This window comes from Carcharodon carcharias, chromosome 8, assembly GCF_017639515.1.
Source record: "Carcharodon carcharias isolate sCarCar2 chromosome 8, sCarCar2.pri, whole genome shotgun sequence".
NCBI classification, from domain to species: Eukaryota; Metazoa; Chordata; class Chondrichthyes; order Lamniformes; family Lamnidae; genus Carcharodon; species Carcharodon carcharias.
The window spans coordinates 45,804,128-45,827,828 of NC_054474.1; the positions used below are offsets into that span (position 1 = coordinate 45,804,128).

Genomic DNA, 23,701 nt, shown 5'->3' on the forward strand with positions numbered 1-23,701 from the left:
AGATGTTAAGATTTAAAAATGGTGAAGAAAATAGAAATTAAGACCTAAAATTCAAAGCCATCTATGAAGCAGAATAGTGCATGGGCACTTTCAAATAACCACCTTAAGCAAGGAGACTTGGTTTAGATTTAGGCTAAAGATAGCCTTGATTGCTGATACTTCCCCGACCCTCCCTATCTCCTCTAAATTGTTATTTTGTTACTTTTTTCTCCTTTCCTATTCTATGTCTGAGATTTTGAGATGACATTGTATGTAGATTACATAGAAAAGATGCAAGAATCTGATAGGAATAAGACCTATAGAAGGATTTGCCCTGGTGAACTGGGTTGCTGAGACCTTCACTGTCTGAGTAACAGTGCTGCACTCAGCAACTTGCTACATTGCTACGAGATTTTAGAACACTCAAAGGACAGTGACTACCATCCTGCAAGTATGTAGGGTATTTCCTAGGCTGAGCTAAATCTGAGGGACTTAAATTATTCCAGCCTCCAGAAATATGCATTGTTCCTAACATGTTCATAACCATTACCGACAACCTAATGTTACAAAACAGTAGTGACTTTACAAAATATTCTCAAGAATAACAAATGGTCAAACTGAAGAGCCATGTTTCATTTAATAGTACAATTTATGTCAACTTCCTCAGATATTTACAATGAAATAATTCACGTAGCAAAAAAAAAAAGGACTTGATGGAAAATACCAGAAAGTCTTTACACAAGCTGTTTTAGAGCTAGTGGACGTTCAATTTTGAGGACTGTACATTTAAACAGGTAAAGCACTTTAGTTCTAACAATGATTTAAAAATTGTCAGAATATATTCTGTAGTTGATACATACACCATCCTATGTAATTAAAACGTAATATAACTGGCCTTATCAAAAGGCCATTTCAAATGCACATTTTCTTAAAGGCAGAAATGTCGTGTTTCCTTTGTAATGGTACACTGTTGTGAGCCTGACTTATCTTTATAATTAGATCAGGTATTTTACATGCATGTTTAATACGTGATTTTTTTTGATTTCTCTAAAGGCATTCCAATCCATTGACCAGAATTGAACAAAGCATGTACCCAATTTAGGCTTATGTAAATGGTTTGTTTGAAGAAATCACTACAAACTATTAAAATTTCTAAAAGCTGATACTGGAAAATAATAACTTAATATTTAACTCACAGCACCCCTTCCTCCACTAATTTTGTATTTTTGAAAAGAAAATTAGTTCTGCTTGTGGGGGTGTCCAAAACTAAGGACCATAAATATAAGACAGTCACTAATAAATCCAATAAGGAATTCAGGAGAATCATCTTTTCTTAGAGTGGTGAGGATGTAGAACTTGCTACTCACATGGAGTAGTTAAGACAAATAGTATAGATGAATTTCAGGGGAAGCTATATCACTATATGTGAGAGAAAAGATTAGAAGGATATGTTGTTAGTGAAATGAAGCATGGTGAGAGGAGGAGGCCCAGGTGCAGCATAAACACCAGCCTGAACTGATTGGGCTAAATAGCCCAATTTTGTGCTCTAAATTATGTAAGGTGTAATGCATCCTTGTGTTTTCATTGGACGATCCCATAAACATTCTATAAGGAGCTTTGAATTTAGTCATAGTTGAGTATAAGCATTTCACAGAAATTTCTAAAATTATTCACTATGGAAAACATAGTTCATTAACTATGTAATTCCTATAACTCTTTTCTCCTGATGAGCTGGTATAGCAGTTAAAAGTTGTCTTGTGCATAGACATAAATAATGAGTAAAATTTTAAATACTCCCCATCATTGATTTTTTTTTTAAAAAAGCAAAATTGTGCTTAACTGTTGCTCATAGATTCCAAGTTCAAACAAGATTCTTATGCAAAATTTCTGAGGGCGTTCAAATTTTGTTATAGACATTGCATAAAGTTATTTGAATATAGGTCCCTGCATGTTATTAAATAAAGTCATTTCTAATAACCAGTATCCAATTGGTTGGTAGCATGCAGAAATTGTCATCTTAAAGTGCAAAATAAAAGGGTTAAGTAAAGCCCTGAATCCAGAATAAAATGTAATATTGGTGTTGACATGAGAAACATGTAAATGTAGCATCTTGATTGCTAAAAACAGAAAATACACAATCATGTAGGCACAATACCACATTTTATATTACTCCATTTTATTTAAATGGAGTTCTTCCAAAGGTAACTCTGGTAGTTAGGATAATTAAATAGTGAATAAACTTTCATATTTGCTTTATCAATTAATGAATTTTGAAACTGCAGCAAACTCAGGAAAACAGAACTTTATATAGCATGGATACTTAGCCAGTTTGGAAAACATTGCAGTCAATTTTAATTGTTACTTTTCACTGTACAGGTTTCTTTAAAGTGCTATCATATCAGTTGATTTAAATAATTGCCTGCAGCAATTTAGCAAGATTATAAGTTTCCTACATAATAACTGACTACATTTCAAAAGTACTCCATTGGCTGTAAAGCACTTTGAGACACCTAGTGATCATGAAAAGCGTTTTACAAATGCAAATCCTTCCTTTTTTTAATCAAATTAGAAAATAAATTGGCAAAGAGTGAGCTGGCTAATAGCCCAGGTGAGGTATGAACCATAGTGATGCATGTACTCTCTGCTTTTCATTTGCCAAGGCACTAGAAATTAGCTCAAGTTTTAGTATTTCAGCATACAAGCATTGGTACACTTCAAGAGCGTATGATGTCATCATTAACAAACACCTGCCTATACCTGATTCATTCCTGAGATTAAACCTTTCAAAATACCATAACAATAAAAAAAACCTGGATTTAGCTACAAAATCATCCCATACAACCCACCCTCAATAAAAATGAATGATTACATCTCAGTGTTTTAAATACAAGTCACTACAAGTTTTTGATCATTTTTTCCAAGACTGTTGCATTTATATTTTCAAATATCCATTGTTGTGTGGAAGATGAAGGATCACAGATATTCATAAAAATATTTTTATCTGTTGCACTGCAGTCCATACAGCTATTACTGACTGGATGGTACAGAGTCTTGTCCTAGAAGACAGAATAAAAAAGTTGAGTAAATGATTTTAGTATTGGCGTGATAAAATCTATTATATGTATATTCCGCTCGCTAACATGCTTAACCTTTTTTCCTTAATGTAGATAAAATTTCCATAGCATATGATAGGAGAATAAAATCACCAGCCTAGAGTTCCAATTCCTAAACCCTATTCAGTAATCCCTACTGGAATGTAAACATTTCTTAATGTTATAGTCAAAGGCATGACTGAGCACAAGTGTGATAATCCTGAAGCTCACTATGCTGCACCTCCTAGAGAGGAGAAAACATTAAAGAAGGTCAAAACAAAAATATCAAGCTTGGAAATATTCAATAGGTCATCGGCTAAGTGTGTCTGTTCTGGGCACATATCGCACCCATTTTGAAAAGGATTTTCTTTCCCTTCGAGCTTTCACTCACCTGCTAAATCAACTAGCCATTCAAACTCATTTTGTGAAATGCAAAATCTGCACTAACCAGTGCAAATCGGGTAGCATTTTAAAAAGTTTTTCTTTTAATTTGCTTCAAAAAATAATATTCTTGGTACATCTGCATTAATACATCTGCAAATGAGTTTCATTACAGAAAGAGCATTTTTAATTCCAGAGCTAGTTCTCCCCCTGTGAGTAACCCAAAATTTCTGAAAATGGCTTTTTAAAGAAAATATACAAAACCATTTGCTAGTTCTGTTGGAGTATAGCATCCAGTTTTAGTAAATTTTCAAGAAAATTAAATTCAAATACTTCTAAAATGTACTTAGAGTCCTTGCACCCAAATTCAAGCCAACTTAATTTTAGAGGTTCTGATGAAAGACCATTAGCCAGAAACATTAACTTGTTTTCCCTCTCCCTAGATGCTGCCTGACCTGATCAGTATTTCTGGCATTGTCCATTTTTATTTCTGATTCCAAGCATCTAGAGTATTTTGCTTTTGTACTAATTTTCAGAGCCTGCTCACAGGCCAGCAAACAGGTACCATTAGCGGAAATTTCCTACGATGATTAATTCACCCTGGGGGAGCAGCTGGTTATGGGTGGGGCTGGCTTCTAATGACTCTTTTTAAACTAGTTCAAGAGATTACAGAAACTCAATTTGTGCTGAATGTAACTGCCACTTCAAATTCCACGTTTGGATGAATTTCACTGAAAGAAACAGTGCAACCAAGCAAAAACTCTACCTACCATATTTACAACAGTGTAACCAGCCAGAATCAACAATGTTAACCATTGGACCTTCATCTAAGTAGACAATGATTTAAGTTCAATTCTTAACTGTCATTCAGTCAAAATTTCTGTAGATGCTATTTTTGTCACTGTCAACCAGAGAATGTAGGAGAGAGTTACCTTCTGCATTGGCTTGGCATGTTATAGTGTCGATGAGAAATTATTTGAACTGTATCATTTTATTTTATCAAGTAGGTATAATATGAATGCATTCCGCTTAATTTTAAAAATGGAACCGAAAATTTGATTTCTTAATCCAATCTTGATCAGATAACCTGACTTGAAATGAACCCAGAGACTACCAATGCAAATAACTCATCTGATGGCAGCCATTACTGATTTGGTGTATTTATAGATGTCAAAAATTGATTTTGGTACATCCAAGATATGACCAATTACACCTTTTACATTAAGCTAGCTTTATAAAAAGATCTTTATAGCTAGTTTACAACTAAACACTGTTACTTAAAATTATTACTGCCGTCAAAGTGAAGAGATGGAACCAGGAAGAGGAAAAAAAATAAGTAAAGGAAATTCTAAAGAAGTGTCATACGGACTCAAAACGTTAACTGTGTTTCTCATCTCCACAGATGCTGCCAGATCTGAGTTTTTCCAGCATATTCAGTTTTTATTTCAGATTTCTAGCATCTGCAGTATTTTGCTTTTATTTAAATAAAGGAAATTGTTTGAAATTCATTTTTTTCTTAGAGTAAAAGGTTTCAAATTGATTATGTTAGAAAAATAAAAGAGGGAGATAAATTTAGGGACAATAGGGTACAGCACAATTTTTTTTTTAAGTTGAATGTGGTGTGTAGTTTTACAGTTGTATATTTTTAAGTTTAAGATTACATTACTGTAATAAAGCTATTCCTCACACCTGATAGAATAGAAACAGCATTCGCTTCTGTGCTAGTGTGTGAACTGAATTTTATCTTAGAAAATTGACTAGCCTGGAAAATACCTGCAATTTCTCTAGACTTGCTAGTAATCTAGAAGTTAATCTAAATGTTAACATAACACCAACTAAACTTTCTCTGCGCTAAATTAATGGGCTACATGAAATAACTTTGAACTGTCTCAACCCAGCATTGATCAGGGTTACTAATAGAAAAGATGTCAATGTCTCTCCAATGCAGTATAAGATAGATGGAAAGAGTTTTTTTTTTTATAAATACAGCAGTTTAGACATTATGATTTTATACAGGAAGGACCCAAGAACTACTCATTTCTGAGAAACTGAGGAAAGATGTTCAGAGTTGGTGGTCTGTTTCTAAACACAAAATTATATGGTTAGTTCCAAGTCATAAAAGTAAATTGCACCACTTAGTGGTAAGTCGTGGGTTTGCATGTAAAATTCTTCACATGGCAAGTTCTCAGTAGCAGGCTTAGGATACAGCAAGGGGGAATTACCAAGCAGTTCTACTGGGCACTTGCCAGCAGCTGAATGTAGAGTGGCATTATAAAATCCAAAGTTATCTGCACCAGATGTGTGGTGTAGGTACTTCACAAGTTTGGTATTATTTCATGACTAATAGCTTCAAATTAGCATCCAGGAACAAAGGAATGTCAACCTTTGCTGAATGTAGGTACTCAGTGACTGGTTAACAGCTGACTGAAAATCTAGCCATGAATTAATCTGAAATGTTCGATTTTTAGGGTGGGTTACAGTCCTGTTTGTAATGACTCCCCAGAACCGGTATGAAATTTGTTATTATGTACAGCTGATGCTTAAAAATGTACTTCAAATGATGATCCTTCCACTTTAAATGAATTAATCATTAACCATTCCAGCAACCTCCTAACATTTTCTTTTTGTGTGCCACCTAGATGAATACACCACTATCTTTGCACAAAAGGAGGAGGTAATGTTACTGGACAAGTAATGCAGAAACTCTGGGTAATGCTCTGGGGACTCAGGTTCGTAAAAACCTATCTTGTTCACCAATGTGCTTTAGGGAAGGAAATCTGCCGTCCTTACCTGGTCTGGCCTACATATGACGTCAGATGCACAGCAATGTGTTCGACTCTTACAAGCCCTCTGAAATGACCTAGCAAGCCACTCAGTTATATAAAACCACGGAAAACAAGTCAATAAGGAATGAAACCAGAAGGACCACCAGGAATCGATTTAGGCACCAGAAACGACAACGGCAAACTCAGCCATGTCAACCCTGCAAAATCTTCCTTACTAACATCTGGGAGCTTGTGCCAAAATTGGGAGAGCTGTCTCACAGACTAGTCAGCAACAACCTGACATAATCATACTCATTGACTCATACCTTACAAACATGTCCCAGACACGACCATTACCATCCCTAGTTATGTCCTATCTCACTGGCAGGACAGACCCAGCAGAGCTGGTGGCACAGTGATATACAGTCTGGAAGGAAATGCCCTGGAAGTTCTCAACATCTACTCAGGACCCCATGAAGTCTCATGGCACCAAGTCAAACATCGGCAAGGAAACCTCCTGCTGATTACTCATACTGCTCTGCCCCTCCCCCACATCCCCTCACCTCAGCTGATGAATCAGTACTTCTCCATGTTGGACACCACTTGGAGGAAGCACTGGGGGTGGCAAGTGTGCAGAATGTACACTGGCTGGGGGACTTCAATGTTCATCACCAAGAGTGGCTCGGTAGCACCACTACAGGCCAAGCTTGCCAATACCTAAAGGACATAGCTGCTAGACTCTGTTCTGTGTCATAGTTCTGCAGCAGGTGGTGAAGGAACCAACAAGAGGGAACAACATTCTTGACCTCATCCTCACCAATCTGCCTGCCAGAGATGCAGATGTCCATGAGAGCATCGGTAGGAGTAAACGCTGCACAGTCCTCGTGGAGAAGTGCCGTCTTCATGTTAAGGATACCCTACATTGCGTTGTGTGGCACTAACACCATGCTAATTGGGATAGATTTTGAACAGATCAAGCAACTCAAGACTGGGCAACCATGAGGCTCTGTGGGCCATCAGCAGCAACATAATTGTACTCCACCACGATCTGTAACCTCATGGCCCAACATAGCCCCCATTCTACCATTACTATCAAGTTAGGGGATCGACCCTGGTTCAATGAAGAGTGCAGGAGGGCATGCCAGGAGCAGCACCAGGCATAACTAAAAATGAGATGTCAACCTGGCGAAGCTATAACACAGGACTACTTCCATGCCAAGCAGCATAAACAGCAAGCGTTAGATAGACCTAAGTGATTCCCCAACCAACGGATCAGATCTAAGCTCTGCAATTTTGCCACATCCATTCATGAATGGCAGTGGACAATTAAACACTGGAGCAGGAGGCTCCACAAATATCCCCCGCCTCAATGATGGGGAAGCCCAGCAAATCAGTGCAAAAGGTGAGTTGAAGCATTTGCAACGATCTTCAGCCAGAAGTGCCGAATAGATGATCCATCTCAGCCACTTCCGGAGCTCTGCAGCATCACAGATGCCATTCTGCAGCCATTTGATTCACTCCACATGATATCAAGAATCGCTGAAGGCACTGGATAGTGCAAAGGCTATTGACTCTGACAATCTTACAGCAATAGTACTGTAGACTTGTGCTCCAGAACCTGCCGTACCCTTAGCCAAGCTGTTCCAGTACACCTTCAACACTAGCATCTATGCAGCAATGTCGAAAATTGCCCAGGTTACATCCTGTATACAAAGAGCAAGACTAATCCAACCCGGCCAATTACCGCCCCAACAGTCTATACTCGCTCATCAGTGAAGCAATGGAAGGGGTCATCAGCAGTGCTATCAAGCAGCACTTGGCTTAGCAATAACCTGCTCACTGACACTCAGTTTGGGTTCTGCCAGGGCCACTCAGCTCCTAATCATTATAGCCTTGGTTCAAACATGGACAAAAGAGCTGAACTCATGAGGTGAGGTGAGAGTGACTGCCCTTGACATCAAGACAGCATTTGACAGAGGGTGGCATCAGGAAGCCCGAGCAAAACTGGAGTCAATGTGAATCGGGGAAACTGTATTGATTAGAGTCATCCCTAGCACAAAGGAAGATGGCTGAGGTTGTTGGAGGTCAGTCATTTCAGCTGATGAAATTTAGTGGGGAAAAATGTGAAGTGACACATTTGGTAGAATAAAAACAAGGAGAAGCAATATAAGATAAAGTGTACAATTGTAAATGGGGTGCAAGAACATAAGAACATGCCTGCTCTGCCATTCAATACAATCATGGCTGAGCATTCACTTCAATGCCTTTTTCCCCACACTATTCCCATATCCCTTTACCTTATTGGCATTTAGAAATTTGTCAATTTCTACTTTAAACATACTCAACGACTGAGCTTCCACAGCCCTATGGGGTAGAGAATTCACAACCCAAGTAAAAACATTTCTCCTCATCTTGGTCTTAAGTGGCTTCCTCTTTATTTTGAAATTGTGTCCCCTGGTTCTAGACTCTCCAACTGGGGGAAACATCTTACCTGCATCTACCCTGTCTATCCCTTTAAGTATTTTATAGGTTTCAATGAAATCACCTCTCATTCTTCAAAACTCTAGAGAATACAGGCTCAGTTTCCCCAATCTCTCTTCATAAGACAGTCCCGCCATCCCGGGAACAAGTCTGGTGAATCTTCCCTGCACTCCCTCTATGGCAATAATATCCTTCCTAAGGTGAGGAGACCAAAACCGCACACAGTACTCCAGGGTGTGGTCTAACCAAGGTTCTATACAATTGAAGCAAGATTTTACTACTCCTATTATGATCCCCAGCTGAAGTTACCACTGGACAAGTCTGATCCCAGGGTGGAACCCAGCTTGACAGATCCTAACTTTTAATTGTTTGTTTAGATACTTGGGGAGTAGCAACTGAACAGAGTCACAGGAGTCAGCTGATGAACTTTTAACAAAAGAATAAAACATTTATTAAACAAGGCAAAATGAAATATATTACAATACTCCTTCACCCACAACTATACCTTTACAAATTTATACAGATTTGCAAGGATAACGCAAGTTACAAAAACTATCTTATACTTTAATGTTCACAATAAGTACCCAGTCCATGTAAACCAATTGCCACTCTGTGGTCAGGCACACCACACTCTGCAAGCAAATGACAGATGCCACCCAACACAGATGCTATGGGTCTCTCCTCAACTCTCCTCAGATGCTTCTCACACTGTGAACCAACCAGTCTCACTGAACTCCATCTTTCACTCATGGCTTTCTAATCTACACTCTCCAAGAACTCGCCTTGGAATCTTCTCCCAAACCGCGCTTTCTCTCAGATGCCTTCCGCAATGGTTCACCTCCAGGGTTTCGAACTATCCTTCCAATGTTCCTCCCTCCTGGGTCACCACATGGATTCAAACTTTTCCTCCACACACTCTGTCACTGACTCAGCTGTCAACGTACACCACTGCTCCACATGCCAATAGCAAAGAGTTACAGACCTTCTGTCTCTTTGGACCTTCTAGCCTCTTGCAAGCTGTTCTCACTTTATATCTGCTTTCTGTAGCTCTTGCCCCTTTAAATGGTGGTGGCATAGTGGTATTGTCACTGGACTAGTATTCCAGTGACCCAGGTTCGAATCTCACCACAGCAGATAGTGAAATATGAATTCAAAAGAAAATATGGAATTAAAAGTCTGATGACCATGAAACCATTGCTGATTGTTGTAAAAACCCATCTGGTTCACTAATGTCCTTTAGGGAAGAAAATCTGCCACCCTTACCTGGTCTGGCCTACATGTGAGTCCAGACCCACAGCAATATGGTTGACTCATCAATGCCCTTTGAACAAGGGCAATTAGGGATAGGTAATAAATACTGGCCTAGGCATTTAAAAAAATGAACTTTTTTAAAAAAATCTGAAGCTTGGAGCCTCTCTCTCTCTCTCTGCCCCTCACTTCACGTAACAGGACCTTTCCAGGTTCCTGTCCTTCCCTTTGACTAGAAGGTGGTCTTGGGACTTTTTCCTGTTCCACTCTCCTGGATTTTGGGATCTTTTCTTTAGCTTGGGACTGGCTATCTGTCCCTTTGCTTAAGTTTCTCCTGGCAGCCGTCTTCAAAACCAACTGAACTCAAAACAGCTTCAAATCAAAACTGCTGTTTCTAGTTTCTTGTATGTGTGTCTGTGAAAGGACCTGCCTCTCTGGACCCTATTGCTAGGCAACAGCCCAGTTTCTCTACTCACGTTTGTTTAACTTAGCTGCAACAATCGTGAAGCTCATGTTAGAAAAACAGGCACCTTTTAAAGTGAAACTAAAACTCAATTTGATCATCTCTTAACACACACAAACAGAAATACAAATCAAACTTAAACATTAAAGCTAAAACTCATTCCTAACACCCACAAATACAACTTACTTAAACTCTCTCTACTTTCTAACACTGTACTCAAATCCTCTTGCAATAAAGGCCAACATGCCATTAGCCTTTCTAATTACCTGCTGCGCCTGCACATTAGCCTTCACTAACTTATTGATGAGGATACCTAGGTCCGATTGTACATCTACACTTTCTAATCTCTTACCATTTAAGAAATACTCTGCACATCTGTTCCTCCTACCAAAGTGGATAATTTCTCATTTTTCCACATTATATTTCATGTGCCATGTTCTTGTCCACTCACTAAGTCTGTCCAAATTCTCTTGAAGCTGCTTTGCATCTTCTTCACAACACACATTCCCACCTGTGTGTCATCTATGAACTTGGAAATATTACATTTGATCCCAACGTCCAAATCATTGATATGTATTGTGAACAGCTGGGGCATGAGTACTGATCCCTGCGGTATCCCACTAGTCTCAGCCTGCCAACGCAAGAATGGCATGTTTATTCCTACTTTGTTTTCCACCTGTAAACCACTCCTTAATCTATGCCAGTATGTTACCTCCTATTCTATGTGCTTTAATTTTGATTTTAACTTTTAAAGAGGAGGAAGATTTGGGCATTTATGTGTACGAATCATTGAAGGTGGCAGAGCAAATTGAGAAAGTGATTAAAAAGGCATACTGTATAAATAGAGGCACAGAGTACAAAAACAAGGAGTATGAAGTACGAAGGCTGCGCAGATATTAACAAAAAGATTGCAGTCCATCTTATATCAAAAACAAACAGACGGATTGGTTCTAAGAGACGATATCTCCTGAAAGCAGAGCAAAAATCAACAAGCATACCAACATCGCAAAGCAGCCAGGCGAAAGGTGCTTTGGAAATGGAAACTCCACAAGATGCAGAGTTGGTGCCAGGGATCGGTCCCCGAACGGCAAAGAATGTGTGACCCCCAATCAGTATCCCTAGATCCAGGGATCTGGACGATCAGCTGAAATCAGCTGAGGAACTAATGATTGTAACCGATGATCCTGAAACGAGAGCCTTGACCATCGGCCTCATGGAAAGCATCACAGATGCAATACCGAATGAAAGGAAGGTTGATCAAACTGGCAAGCGGTCCAAGAATACAGTAGCTCGCCCAAAAGATGGAAACAGAAACACAAAAGCAAAGAAAAAGTGGGCAGCTAAAAAAGCAAATCTACACAGTTGGCAAATAAGATTGACAGAAGGAAAATAGCACATCAAATCATGTGCACCATCCACCCTGCTATGTCCACTCAGCAAAGCTGAACAAGAGGAGAGTTTTACAGAAAAACTTTCCAAACCCAATAACAAAGCAAACCTATGGAAGTTTGCACCATACAAGGGAACGAGAGGCTACGACTCTTTGGAAGAGCCCATAAGTAAGGAAGAGGTTGAACAGGCAATACATGGCATGGATAAGAACACAGTAGCAGGTCCTGATGGGATGAAGTGGGAAAACATCAGTGACATCCAGGTGGAGTTTGAAGACCGGATTCCACGCCTCTTCACCCTCTGGCTCATGTCTGGTTCCATCCCTCGGGTGCTAAAAAAGTCGTACAGTTCTCATTCCCAAGACTGACGACACTGAAAAACTTAAAAATATAGACAACTGGCGGCCAATAACAATCAGCCTGATCTTATTACGGCTCTTTACTAAGATCATCGCCAAACGCTTAAGTGAAGCGGTCCATATAAACCCCAGGCAGAAAGGATTTCTGGTGGCGACTCCTGGTTGCAATGAGAACATCAAGATTCTTAGTAATATCATGAAAGGGGCGAAATGTAACAGGAGAGAGCTGGCCGTTGTCTTTGTGGACCTGGCTAAGGCGTTTGATTCCGTAGGGCATAAAATGCTCATGAAAGCACTTCAAAGAGTGGGGCTGCCCAAATCATTCATAACCATGATGACAGATCTGGAAACAGACACATACATAGAATGTAAAGACGGTAGAACAAAACCCATTAACATCATGAGAGGGGTCAAACAAGGTGACCCGTTATCACCTATACTGTTTAATATCATGATGGATCCTCTGATCTGCACCCTACAAGAGGTACAGTTGGGCGTCCACTTGCCCTTTTGGGGAACACAGATGAGTTGTTCAGCTCTGGCATTCGTTGATGACATTGCTCTGCTCAGTGACTCCCATGCTGGCATGACCAAGAACTTGGCCATTGTACAGGACTTATGCCAAAAAACGGGGTTGGAGATGAATGCCAGGAAGACTAAGGGCTTCCACTTCATCCACAAAAGGAAGACATTCCTGTACAACAGTAGAGCGAACTGGCAGCTGAGAGGAAATCCGACCTCTTACATACCACCAGGAGAGACGGAGAAATATCTGGGTGCCAGAATTGACCCCTGGGCGGGAGTAACTGAGGAGCAATGGGGATCCAAAATTGGTATGTGGAAAGAAAATCTGAAGAAGGCAGCACTTTGGCCTATCCAAAAGATCGAAATCCTTAAAACACATATGATACCCAGAATATATTTTCACTTAATCCTCAGAGGTCTCACAGAACACACTGGTTAAACTGGATCACTATATCAAGAAAGCAACAAAAGAAATCCTACACCTTCCACCGCATACAATGGATGGATTACTATACAGCAGTAACCAGAATGGAGGTCTAGCCATGCCGAGACTTGAAGTCCAGATTCCATCCACCATTATCCAGAAACTAGAGGCGTTGGAGAGCTCACCGGACATGGTGATAAAGGCCTCGTTTGGATTCAGTGGTATTGAAAATAAACAATCGACTCCCTGAGGAACCTTAAAGTGTTCAGGGAAATCGAAGAATCCCTCAAGGATAGTGGAGGTCTAAGAGGGACAAATGAAGGAAATGGCGCAGACAAAGTTGGTATCGCTATGGGATGGACGGATACTACCCAAACGTCCAGACCAAAACCCATCAATAGATACGCGGCTTGGAGGGAGGTCGAATATTTAAAGTGGACCAAACTCCAATGCCAAGGAACGGGCATCAAGTATTACGGAAATGACTACGCCTCTGTTTTAACATTAAACAGTCCAGACTCATTAACAGCTTACTACTGCGGTGTAATCTCTACCCAATGAGATCCACCTTAAACCGAGACAGACAACACGCAAACAAATCCTGCAGACGATGTGAGGCCCCATTCGAATCACTGGCTCGCATCTCCGGGAACTGTCTGTTCGTTAAAAATGCTCGGATCAAAAGACATAACAAAATCCTGGACCGCTTGCAACAGTTTATCGCCAGGTACGGCTGAACATCTCACCTGGAACCGAGACTCTGGAAGCCAGACCTGGTCCTCGTCAAGGATGGAGAAGTAGCGGTGGTGGATGTCATCGTGGGTTTCAAAGACAATAACATGTCGTTGGAGAAAGCTTGGGCCGAGAAAGAACATAAGTACCAACATCTGAAGGACGAGATATTAGAACTGACAGGGGACACGTCAGCGCATTTCTTCAGATTCGTCATGGGAGCAAGAGGGAAGTGGCTTGATTTGAATAACAGCCTCATGCAATTCCTGATGATCCACAAATACAAATCCTTCGCCCAGCTTATCTCAAGACTGATAATCTCTCTGACCTTGGAACTTTTACAAATCTTTGGAGACCAGTAGTCAGAGAATCGTTTCACAGAGACCACCTGGTGAGATGTCACAAGACCCAAGATGAAGGACGGAGAGGTGCCACGAGATGGGTATTGTTTATCTCCAGACTGAGAATTCTAACACCTAATCCCCGGTGGGCGGGTAAGGTGGATAATTTGTACATATTGGTTAAGTGAACATGTTTAGTCTGGCATAACGGTTTTGGCTTTTACCTTGTTTAGTTGTTTGGGAAGTGGTTGCACGATGTAAATTATAATTATGTTAACAATTATGGCTTTTTCCTGTGTTGATGTAAATAATTAATAAAAAGAACGCACTTTCAGATGAAGTTATTCAGGGTAGGTCTTCGGACCATTAACCATATGATCGGCTACCTAGTTTCATCAGTACCTTTGTGACGAACTTCCATGCTTACTCAAATATTGAAGATCAAGATCAGTTGTCCCTGAGCTCCCCTTTCAACTGATTCACTACCCTTGGTTGTGGGTTCCTGAAGCCACGTAAATACTCGGATTGGACGCAACATTAATTGTACGTATTAAAATAGCCAAATGCCTCCTCATCTAATTAGTGACGCGCATGAATGGATGAACGAGATTCTCACTGTCCCTACCTACTATCTAGCGAAAACAAGGGAACGGGCTTGGCAGAACCTGTGGGGAAAGAAGACCCTGTTGAGCTTGACTCTAGTCTGGCACTGTGAAGAGACATGAGAGGTGTAGAATAAATGGGAGGCCTCGGCTGCCGGTGAAATACCACTACCCACATCGTTCCTGCCCCACGGAACTCATTTCTCACTATCTTGACTCCATTCTCTCTCCCCTTATCCTGTCCCTTCCCAACTACACCCTTGATTCCTCTGACATCCTACATCATACCAACAATATCCAGTTCCCGGGTCCCAACCGCTTCCTCTTCACCATGGACGTCCAATCCCTCTACACCTCCATCCCCCACTAGGATGGTCTGATGGCTCTCCGCTTCTTCCTCGAACAGAGGCACGAACAATCCCCATCCACCACTACTCTCCTCCATTTGGCTGAATTTGTTCTCACACTGAACAATTTCTCCTTAAACTCCTCTCACTCCCTCCAAATAAAAGATGTGGCTATGGGTACCCACATGGGCCCCAGCTATGCCTGTCTCTTTATGGGGTATGTGAAACATTCCTTGTTCCAGTCCTACTCCGGCCCTCTCCCACAACTCTTTCTCCGGTACATCGATGATTACTTTGGTGCTGCTTCATGCTCTCGTCTAGACCTGGATAATTTTATTAATTTTGCTTCCAATTTCCACCCCTCCATCGTTTTCACATGGTCTATCTCTGACACTTCCCTTCCCTTCCTTGACCTCTCTGACTCAATCTCTGGTGATAGACTGTCCACCAATATCCATTACAAGCCTACCGACTCTCACAGCTACCTCGACTACAGCTGCTCACATCCCGCTTCCTGTAAGAACTCCATCCCATTCCCTCAGTTTTTTTGAAACTGCCCAAAGAAGCCGGGGATGTAGAAGGAAAGCTATGGAAACTGAACAAGTATTTATGGATTGAATGATGCGTCAAGAATATGTTATTTTTCTGTGAGGTCTGTCCTGTTGAAAACAAGTTGCATTCAGTTAAAGGCGGAGCCTGCGATGTTCTACTGGTACTATAAGGAGAAACTAGCTGGAATCTTTATCATGCACGTTGATGATTTCCTGTGGGGAGGCTCTGTAGAATTTGAACAATGGGCAATCTAGAAGATAAAGAAGGAATTCAAGGTCGGAAGTCAGGCTTCAGGGGCCTTTAAATACATAGGTTTAAATATTAAGCAGAGCAAGTTAGGAGTGACATTGAATCAACAGTCTAGAAAATGTTAATCATATCCCAATAACACGGGTTAGATCCTCACAAAAAGAGGATCCTGCTACTAAGGAAGAAACGGTACAGTTGAGAAGTTAGATTGGGCATTGGAACTGGTTGTGCACTCAGACTAGGCCTGACGCTGGTTGTGATATGTTGGAGCTGAGTAGCATGGTGAAACGTGCTACAATTAAGCAAGTTCTGAGAGCAAATAAAACAGTTTAAAAATTAAGTTCTGAGAGATGTGCGCTCAAGTTTCCAGCCTTGGGTGATCCAGAAGATACGAGGTTGGTCATTTTTAGCAATGCTTCACATGCCAATCTTCCAGATGGGTACTCCAGCACAGCAAGGTTTATCATATTCTTGGTGGGAAAGAATGATAAATGTTGCTTGCTGGCTTGGGAGGCCAAGAAAATAAGGGTAGTGAAAAGCACCTTAGCTGCAGAAACACTGGCCTTAGTAGAAGCATTTAATATAGGGGTCTACTTCCCTTTGAAACTTCTCCCCCTGTAAAATTGCAGCCTTTATATCAATCGATTTGCGCTCCCAGGAATAGGACACCAAAATAGCTAACAAAATCTTCAAACTCACTTTCCCCAAAGTAGATGAGTCCACTTTGACATCCTGATCTTCTAGTCTCTCTTCAAACCTTCAGGCTACTACTCGCTTCGGCCTTATATCTGCCATCTGGGAGTACCTTTTCTGTACAGATCCATCTGTGAGATAAAGCTGGCTGTCCTCTGTCAGGTATTTCAGAATATACCACAAATTCCTTCCAACTTTCTAACTTTTTCTGTTTGGCTTCCTCTATCAGCTTATTTTCCAATTTATTAGCAGCTACTAGAATCTCGGTCATAAGGACTTCTGCTCCTATTGAGATTCCTAGTGTGCTGTCTAGTCCCCGTTCTTGTTAAGCTATGGCGTCTACTCACATTCCTCTCCTTTTCTGGACTACTATATATGATCTTTCTCCCATGTGAGCAGAACCCCGTTCACAAATCGGTGATTTTTTTCTAGGGTCACGGCCACTTTCTGCTCCACTGTCGGAACTCATACTGTGCTTTCTGAGTTTCCACATCTTTACCTCGGTTTGCCAATCAACAGGTCTTGTCTCCTGTGCTTCATCCTGCACATTTAGCCAATGTTTGTATTTACCAGTAGCCTTTCCTGCTCTCCCTATGATGGTGGCATCCTTCCACACACTGGTCCCTTCTGGCATGTATGTATGTTACCTTTGTTCCTACTTTGGGTAGTTGCCTTTCTGGACGAATAGCATTGTCCTGTACCTCAGTGTCAGTCAACCCTGTATCTGCCGTAGCCTGCTCCTCATCACATACACACACACTGGGTAGTTAAGTGCATGGTGCATCCTCGCGTTCTATGTCCTGTTCAGAGCCTGTTAAGATATAGTCAGTACCAATTAACTGCGAAGAATGCACCCTAACAGTTTGATTGTCGTGTTGCACAATTACTGTTTTCCCATCACTCCCTATTACCTTGCAGGTCCTTTCCACTCTTTCTGGCCTTCCCTTTTAATAATATGCCATGTCTCCTTGTCTAAACTGCATTCCCGATGGTCTTATGCGGTGCCGTAGGACCCACCGAATTTTCTCCATAACTTAAGCTTTAATTAAAGCTTTTCTTCCCGCACGCAAAGCATTCAGATGAGCTGAAAAGATGGAGCTAATGCTAGTCCCTTCTAGAGCAGGGGGAGCATCTGACAACATCGAAGGCAACTTCGGATTTCTTCTGTACACCAACTGGTAGGGACTGTACCCCCCCCCCCCCCCCCCCCCCCCAACCATTTGTAGAGAGTTCTTTTCGCGCACCACCCATGCTAGTGCCATTTGCAATTTACAATCTGGTTGATCAGCCAATATTTTATGTAACATGTCATCTATTACTACATGGTTTCTTTTACAAAGACCATTACTAAACAGGCTCTCGGCTGCAGCGTGCATAACTATGATGTTTAAATTTTTGCACATACCTCAAAATTCCTCACTGGCAAATTCCCCACCATTATCTGTGAGGAACTTTGCTGGTGTTCCTAATCCTGTTCCTATCCATTTCTCCATGACCTTATTGACAATGGTCCTTTTGTCTTCACTGTATTACAATGGATAGGCTAAATCTGATTGCCATCTCTATGTGAAGTGTAGTAACAAAATACCCCTATCCTTGTTTCAAACTTTCAAGTCCGTTGCCGGTGCATCATTAAACTCCCTGGCGAGTGTCAATATTTAAGATAAATTTGACAGAGCAATGATTTATTCAATAAGGTCATCGTATCCTTTATCGACCACTCCCCCATCTCAAAGTTGAGTCTTCAGTTTCTGTGGCGCTGGATGTGCAAACTATATAATTTCCAAATGATCATTTTTTGTCCACCAAACTCTTATTCTCAGCAGTTAACAAAATTTCATGAACTTTTTGATGAGAAATCTCTGGCTTCCTTAGTGGCAAGCAATAATGGCCTGACTGAGTAAAATGTAGATCCACCTTCTTTCCAAACACTACTGCTCTATCATTCTTCATATCTAGTGTCATCTGAGCCTCCTTCATCGCAGATCAACTTAACAATCTCGCTAGAAACCACATCAGTACTGATAAACAAATTGATCCCTGCTATCTTACCAGGGAGGACCACCCATTGGAGGATGTTAATGTATTGTCATCTCTGAACTTGAAGCAGTTAGAGCTTTCTTATTCCTTGACCTTCCACCGGTCTGCCTCATCGAGAGACTCCAGATAGCAGTCAAACCAGTCCATGCCACACACTGTAGAATTGTAACTGCTGTCCAGAGCTGCACAGTTGAAGGAATATACCATCAAGATACTCATCACCAGATTCAAACTCTCACTGATCAATACAATTCCAGCATGACAGTCACCATCATCATTTTCAGTTTCAGATGAATCTGTCTTGTGGGTCACTTCAAAAATGTGATTCCTTCGCTGTGGGCAGTTCATCGCGTAATGATACTGGGAATCACACCAAAAGCACTGATTAACCATTCCCTGTGCATTTTTTGGGTTTAAACGCCTACAGTTACCATCTTATACACGCTTTTTGTCCCAACTCTCAAATTGGCTAGGGTTGCAACCATTTTCAGACCTCTTGTCATTAACCCCATCTTTGTACTGGAATCTTCGTCTAATATTTGGTCGACCTCGAAATTCGGCCACCATTGAATCCTCTATCCTTTGTTTCACAGCATAGTTGTTCACGTTTGCTAAGAAAGTGGCAGGGATCGACTGTTTCCCCAGGAATTTTTTTTAGGGCAGCAGCCATTTGATCTAGGAGAGATTCTTTTACCCGGAACTAAACCCCTGTTAGTACTAAAAGACTATCAATGTGGGAAATGCGAGCACAGTCCAGTAATTTAAATGCCAATACCGATTCCAGAATTTCAAGTTCAAATCTGTGTAGTCTCCTGTACAATTTATCAAAATCCATGATATATTCTTCCATAGGGTGATCGTCTGATTTCCTAAATCTATCAAAGATCGTCCAAGATTCATATGCTTCCAATAACTCATCCTTTTTGAAAAACTTATCCAAAAATTGTAACAGAAGGTTCAATCCCTCTTCATGATCCAAATCATCCACTTTTCACTCTGAAAATATCTTACTCCTTATCTTACTTTGGCTGGTAATGATAATGCCAAAGCCATACCTTACTTCTTCAGGGGTATGGAAGTAACCTGGGTCCATATTTCAACTTCAGCCCTACATTGCTGATAAGGTTCAGAGTCAGAAAAAATTGGGAGATAGTCAAAGCTTGCAATTTTGCACCATCCTTCTGCCATTCCATAACTTAAATTGTCAGCAACAGTACACTTCTTTTCCCTCAGAGGAATGAGACAAAAATCTTCATATACAGCAATCAATCAGCAAAGCTTAAAGTTCATCCTCTGCTACCATGTTACTCACAATAAGAGGTTGTGGTGGAAGAATTAATCCAGGCTGGTCTTTTAGTTCAAGCTGGTTTATTTTCAAGACAACTCCTTAGTGCTACTGACTTCCAAGTAGCTTCCACAGTGTTCCAGCCGTATCTCTCTATTTTGCTTAGATGGGATAATCAATGCCCATCACCTGTTTAACTAGCAATTGTCTTTAACAAGGTGATTGCCATGCAGTGTGATTATTTATACATTGACGCCATTGGCGGGCAGAATGGTCAAGAAACAGAACAGCAATTTTTTTTAAAACACAGCGAGGGGTTAGGGTCTGGAATGCACTGTGGTGGAGACAGATTCAATCGTGGCTTTCGAAAGGGAATTAGTTAAGTACCTGAAGAAAATAATTTGCAGAGCTATGGGGGACTGGGAGGCTTTTGGAAGAGAGCTGGCATGAACACAAGCCAACTGGCCTATTCCTGTGCTGTATCAATCCTATGATAAGTTATTGGTAAAATTGATTCCAGCTGCATTTCCATGTCACAGTCCTGACTCCATCAGCTTTCTCAACTTCAACCTGAAGCCTAACTCAGAGAACACAGGCTAAGCATCTCGCTAGAAACCACGCTGAGCTTCCTCCCTACCTTTTATCTGTTGCCAAAACTACTCTGACAAGGGCACAGTAGAGTGCTGGTGCAGGGGTTTTAATTGAGCATGCAGGTTCAGTGTATGAGAAATAATGGAGGAGCTGATTTCTATCTGGACACAGTCAAACAACTCAAAGCCAGTAGCATGCAGCATGTCCTAAAACAAGGATGATAAGGCCTCGAAAATTAAAGCAATAGCAAAATTAAATAGGACACTTGCCATCACAGATTTTCTTATTTGACTCCTGTGTCAATCAATATTTTTAGTAATTTCATGGCTCCTTTTCTCTTCCAGGTTAACTGCATTGGTAGCTGTTTGCTGACTGTTGATTCTCGATTAGTAATTTGTATTCCCAGTTAATATATTTTAGAAACATAAGGAGCAGCAAGAGACCCTATGACCCACTGAAGCTTATTCCTTCTCTGTTTCTGTCCACTAACCAATCCTCAATCCATGCTAATATATTACGCCAATCTCATGAACCCTTATCTTGCGCAACAACCTCTTGTGTGGCACCTTATAAAATTGCCTTCTGAAAATCCAAATATACTACTTCCACTGGTTCCCCCTTACCTATGCTTTTAGTTACATTCTTAAATATATCCTATACTTTCTGCTGTGAGTTGTAATTTTAATGAAATAATATCAATTAATCAGATACATATGTGACATACTTTCAAGTGTGGCACTTTGTAGTGTGACAAGTATAGTATGATAGCTGTGAGGTCATTTGAAATATTCCAATAATATTTCCATTTTAAGTAGAATTACTGAAGAAATTATAGAAATTGGTTAAGGTCAATCTCTCATTAAAACTTTTCCTTTATCAACACTAATTTAATTATTTAAACTTAATATGCTAGGTCAATTTGGAGAAGAGAGAGTTTCCAAAAATATGTGGTATTAAGAAAAGCTTGCTCCCCATCTGTGAATTTGCCCTCTCATCGATGTTATTTATGCTTGTTGGAAATCATACCCTTTTAAAAATTAATTCGTATCACTCACCTTTTTATACTTCCATAGCTGGTTTCCACGCATTCCATGACAATCAAATAATGTGACTGGACTGTTATGTGAAACAGCATCAAAACAAAATTTTCTAGTGTGCAAGGGATCTCCAGGGCGTATATCTTCTCGCCAACCCAATGTTAATACCTGATGGCCGAAGCACAAAATCACATATGAAAATTAATAATGTAACAAATTACGAGTGATGTGACTGAAAATCTTACACAATACCTATGAAAAGGAATGGGACAACATGGAAAACTGATTTTAAAAATTAAAAGCGCATCAGATCCAGGGAAATGTAGCAGGCTGGATATAAAATTGGCTCAGTGGCAGAAAACAAAGGGTAATTGTTGACAGGTGTTTTTGCAAATGGAAGGCTGTTTCTAGTGGAGTTCCACATGGCTTAGTACTAGGTCTCCTGCTTTTTGTGGTATATATTAATGATTTGGATGTAAATGTTGGGGATCTGATCAAGAAGTTTGCAGATGACACAAAAATTGGCTGTGTAGATAGCAAGGAGGATACTGTGGACTGCAGGAAGATACCAATGGGCTGGTCAGATGGGCAGAAAAGTGGCAAATGGAATTTGACCTAGAAAATTGTGAAGTGATGCATTTGGGGAGGTCAAATAAGGCAAAGGAATACACAATTAATGGGAGAGTAGTAAGAGGTGTAAAGGATGTGAGGGACCTTGGACTGAATGTCCAAAGATCCCTAAAGGTAGCAGGACAGGTTAATAAAGTGGCCAAATAGGCACATGGAATCCTTTCCTTTTAGTAGCCAAGGTATAGAGTATAAGAGCACGGAGGTTATGCTGGAACTGTATAAATCATTAGTTAGGCCACAACTTGAGTACTGTTTGCAGTTCTGGCATCTCCATTTAGAAAGGATGTAATTGCACTAAAAGGGCACTGAGAAGATTTTTGAGGATGTTGCCAGGACTGGAAAAATGCAGCTTTGAGGAAAGATTAGATAAGCTGGGGTTGTTCTTCTTGGAACAGAGGAGGCTGAAGAGAGATTTGAAAGAGATGTACAAAATTGTGATTCGCCTGGTTAGGGTGGATGGGAACGGCCTGTTTATTTTAGCAGAGGGGTCCGGGACTAGGGGGCATAAATTTAAATTGATTGGCAGAAAAATTAGAGGGGAGATAATAACATGTTTTCACCCAGAGGGTAGTAGATGTCTGGAACGCATTGCCTAAAAATATATTGGAGGCAGAAACCCTCAACTCATTTGAAAAGTGCTGTAATCTGCAGGCTACAGATCGAATGCTGGAAAGTGGGATTAGGCTGGGTAACTAATTTCTTAGCTGACGCAATCATAATGGGCCAAGTGGCCTCTTGCTGTGCCGTAAAATTTCTATGATTCCAACAATGGATGGAGGAGATGGGAAATAATGATTGGAAGGCGGTATAAGAAAGGCCCATTGAAAATCAGATTTTCCCCATAAATCCCATCCCAAATACAGCCTACAACTGCTGGTGGCTCCTCTCCTTGGTAAAACACGTCATACCATCCAGTGCCTCTCTACCGTCCACAACAGAGAATAAAGCAGCAAAGGACAGACAAAAAAGAGCAGAGTTAAGGGAAGAGAAGCAGCAGGAAAGGGACAGACAAAAGCAGAAGAGGAGAGATGGAGAGTATCAGCAGCATAACCAAGTGGTTCTTAGTTTGGTAATTGAAATTAATGCACTGTTTCAGTTCACTAACCTGTTCATGAGACCAGGTTCCATCTGCACCACCTTTGATGCAAACGTCCAACTTCAGCTGTGAGCCAGAAACCCCATGTTTACTGTCCACACACAGACCAATACCAACATTACGAATCTGGGAAAGAAAGTTGATTATATCACAAATCAGTATTTATAATGAATGCAAAAGAGGGACCCCAAACGCAATAGGAAGAGTTTAACTTGCGATATTTGGACAACAATTCTTCTGCTTTGTGAACTTTGCACAGTGAGGGCCAGGGACAGTTGTGCATTACACAGATTCAAATCTCTTATGAAAGTAGCTTAACCTTCCTCCTTTCTATAACTATGATCGATCTTCATCTACCAGCAATGAAAACAAAATATGGACAAAAGGATATTTGGCCT

At 40.7% G+C, this 23,701-nt stretch overlaps 1 protein-coding gene across 2 annotated transcripts in view; it reads right to left on the minus strand.

Annotated features, from left to right (window-relative positions):
• Positions 1–597: 597 nt before the first annotated feature.
• LOC121281211 (polypeptide N-acetylgalactosaminyltransferase 10-like) overlaps positions 598–23,701 on the minus strand; it is a 167,847-nt gene continuing 144,743 nt past the window's right edge. The window contains exons 10-12 of one of the 2 annotated variants that reach the window (XM_041193992.1): positions 23,313–23,429; positions 21,596–21,745; positions 598–3,035 (exon numbers count right to left, since the gene is read on the minus strand). In XM_041193992.1, coding sequence (XP_041049926.1) covers positions 2,874–3,035; positions 21,596–21,745; positions 23,313–23,429 — 429 coding nt within the window. In that variant the 3' untranslated portion in view covers positions 598–2,873. Of the gene's footprint in view, positions 3,036–18,687; positions 18,847–21,595; positions 21,746–23,312; positions 23,430–23,701 lie in introns of those variants that run through there. The other variant, XM_041193993.1, reaches the window with a different exon arrangement.